Raw genomic sequence first — 2,618 nt, forward strand, 5'->3', positions numbered from 1 at the left:
TCGAATATGAAGCCAAAAACGAAGTACGGCACCGACAAGCTTGCCGCGGCCACACAGCGAGACAAAACCAATCGCAACCCACCCACGACACGAGCGATCGCACGCATACAGCTACCACCACACGCCGACGGCGCACCACGCAACGCACGCAAACACACGCACAACTACGACACACACGCACCACGACCACGCACACGCGCACACACACCACACACCAACACAATGCACACACCCAGCACACACACACCCTGGCCCAACAACCAGCGTCATCATCCTTACGCACCGGATCGCCAACAACACTCCCGGCTCGCGCAGCCAGCCAGCGGGCCGCAAGCGACGAACAGAGCCAGCAGCACAAACAGGCGGCTGCAAGCAAAGCACACAACTAGTAGCAGCACACAGCAGAGTAATAGCAGCACAAGCACAGTAAGCAAGCAGTAGTAGTACACACAGCAGCAGAAGCAGCAGCCGGCGCAGCAAATTAGCCAGCAGCACCACCGGCCAGACATCAGCATCAGCAAGCGACGGCAAAGCGACGGCAGCGCGCCGCGCATGCAATGTGTGCCGCGATTGCAAGTCTATTTGTGACATAACGACACGGAAACGAATAAAAAAATTCACGCTCAGCGAAATCTTCCTAAAGTTCGGAAAGTACGGCGCACCACGAGAAAGCCGCATCAGCGAAAGAAAGTATACGAAAAGGAGAGAGAGAGAAAAGAAGGAAGAGACAAAGAGAAGCAAGAAAAGAGAGAGAAAAGGAAAGAGAGAGCGAGAGAAGCAGAAAGAGAGAGAGAAAGAGAGAGAAAGAGAGAAAGAGAAGAGAGAGAAGAAGAGAGAGAGAGAGAGAGCAGAGAAAAAGATAGATAGAGATAGTCAAGAATGAGAGAAGAGAGCAAAAAAAGAAGAGAAGAGAGAGGAAAGGGATGAGAGAGAGAGAGAGAGAGAGAGAGATGGAGAGAGAAGAGAAAAGAGAGGGCGAAGAGAGAGAGAGAATAGAAAGAGAGAGAGAGAGAGAAAGAGAGAGAGAGAAAGAGAGAGAGAAAGAGAGAGAGAGAAGAAAAGAGAGGAGAGAGAGACGAGAGAGAGAGAGAAGAGAGAGCGAACGAACAGCANCTCCTCTCTCACATCCCCGCACGCCCGGAAGGAGGTGTGTGTGTGTGTCACTTACCTTCCTCTCTCACATCCCCGCACGCCCGAGAGGTGTGTGTGTGTGTGTCACTTACCCTCCTCTCTCACATCCCCGCACGCCCGGGAGGAGGTGTGTGTGTGTGTCACTTACTCTCCTCTCTCACATCCCCGCCGAACACACGCCCCGGGATGTAGGGGCAGGGGATGGCAAGGGAAAGGGGGAGGCTAGAGGAGGAAGCGACAACATTCGCAGCGTGATTCCGCCGTCTTCCTTCGTACCGCCACCGACGTACAGTGATGCGTATAGCACTCGAGTAAGAGGAAAAGGAGGAGGAGGAGGAGAGGAACATTACAGAGAAGCCATAAAAGGATCCATCAGGTCCGTAAACGTCACCAAGTTTGCGTAAGCGGAAAGAGTGGCTTTCGTTTGCAAATGTTTGGGATGTCGTCGGTGGAGAGAGTGAGAGCACGAACTTCTGCTATGTATATATATATATATACTATTAGGTATATATAATATACAATCAGGAGTTAATAAAAGACAAATTTTGTCCTTTATTAACTGCCTGATATAATATTGCGTTTTGCTCAGAGTGACGGGCTGGCATGAATAAAGTTGACATCTTGCTTTCAGACGATGGTGCTCTTTCTGGCGGCCTCCCGCTGCTTCGGCCGATTACCTTCACCCGCAGTTCTAACCCGTTCTGTCGACTTCTCATTTCTCATCCGTCCTCATAATTGCCTTGCCTCAGACTTTCGCCCGGTCCGCTCTCAATTCTTTCCAATTTGACGCTCTTGGCCGCGGCATCTCTCTTCTCTCATGTCGAGCCCTCGCTTTCAGTTCGTCCGCTAACATCTTTCGTCCTCTCATCTTCCTGCCTTTCGTTCTCTCTCTCTCTCTCTCTCTCTCTCTCGTGTGCGCGTTTACTAGCTCGTGTTTGTTCTCTCTCTATTCCACACTCTTTCCTCAAACGTATTCCTTACCATCACGAAGTGCCGCTTTCCACGAAAGCAGCAGTAGCACCAGCAATAGCAGCAGAGCAGCACTCTCCCCTTCTCCCCTTTTCCCTCACTCTCTCCCCGCCCTCCCTCTCTCCCCCTCTCCCGCTGTACGCTCACTGGCTGCCGACACGCGGCGGGATCGTACGCTGCTATGCTAATCCTCGTCATCGGTTATCGGTTTTCACATAACAGTTGTTACAAGCTGGTGGCTCAGCAAATAATGCCGTCTGCTATATCTATGCCGGCAGCAGTGGTAGTAGCAGTAGTGTAATAGTAGCAGCAGCAGCAGCAGCAGCAACATCAGCAGCATCAGCAGAAGTAGTAGTAGTAGTAGTAGTAGTAGTAGTAGTAGTAGTATAGTAGTAGTAGTAGTAGTAGTAGTAGTAGTAGTAGAGTAGTAGTAGTAGTAGTAGTAGCAGCAGCAGCAGCAGCAGCAACAGCAGCAGCAGCAGCAGCAGCAGCAGCAGCAGCATTAGTAGTAGTAGTAG

At 51.1% G+C, this 2,618-nt stretch overlaps 1 protein-coding gene across 1 annotated transcript in view; it reads left to right on the plus strand.

The window, feature by feature from the left end:
* Positions 1-965: 965 nt before the first annotated feature.
* The window catches only part of LOC106811264 (putative uncharacterized protein DDB_G0271982), a gene marked incomplete at both ends in the record, with an annotated part of 8,193 nt that continues 6,540 nt past the window's right edge, over positions 966-2,618 (plus strand). The window contains one exon of the mRNA XM_014814827.1: positions 966-1,025. Coding sequence (XP_014670313.1) covers positions 966-1,025 — 60 coding nt within the window. The remainder of the gene's footprint in view (positions 1,026-2,618) is intronic.

This window comes from Priapulus caudatus, unplaced genomic scaffold (genome assembly GCF_000485595.1).
Source record: "Priapulus caudatus unplaced genomic scaffold, Priapulus_caudatus-5.0.1 Scaffold521, whole genome shotgun sequence".
Classification (NCBI taxonomy): domain Eukaryota; kingdom Metazoa; phylum Priapulida; class Priapulimorpha; order Priapulimorphida; family Priapulidae; genus Priapulus; species Priapulus caudatus.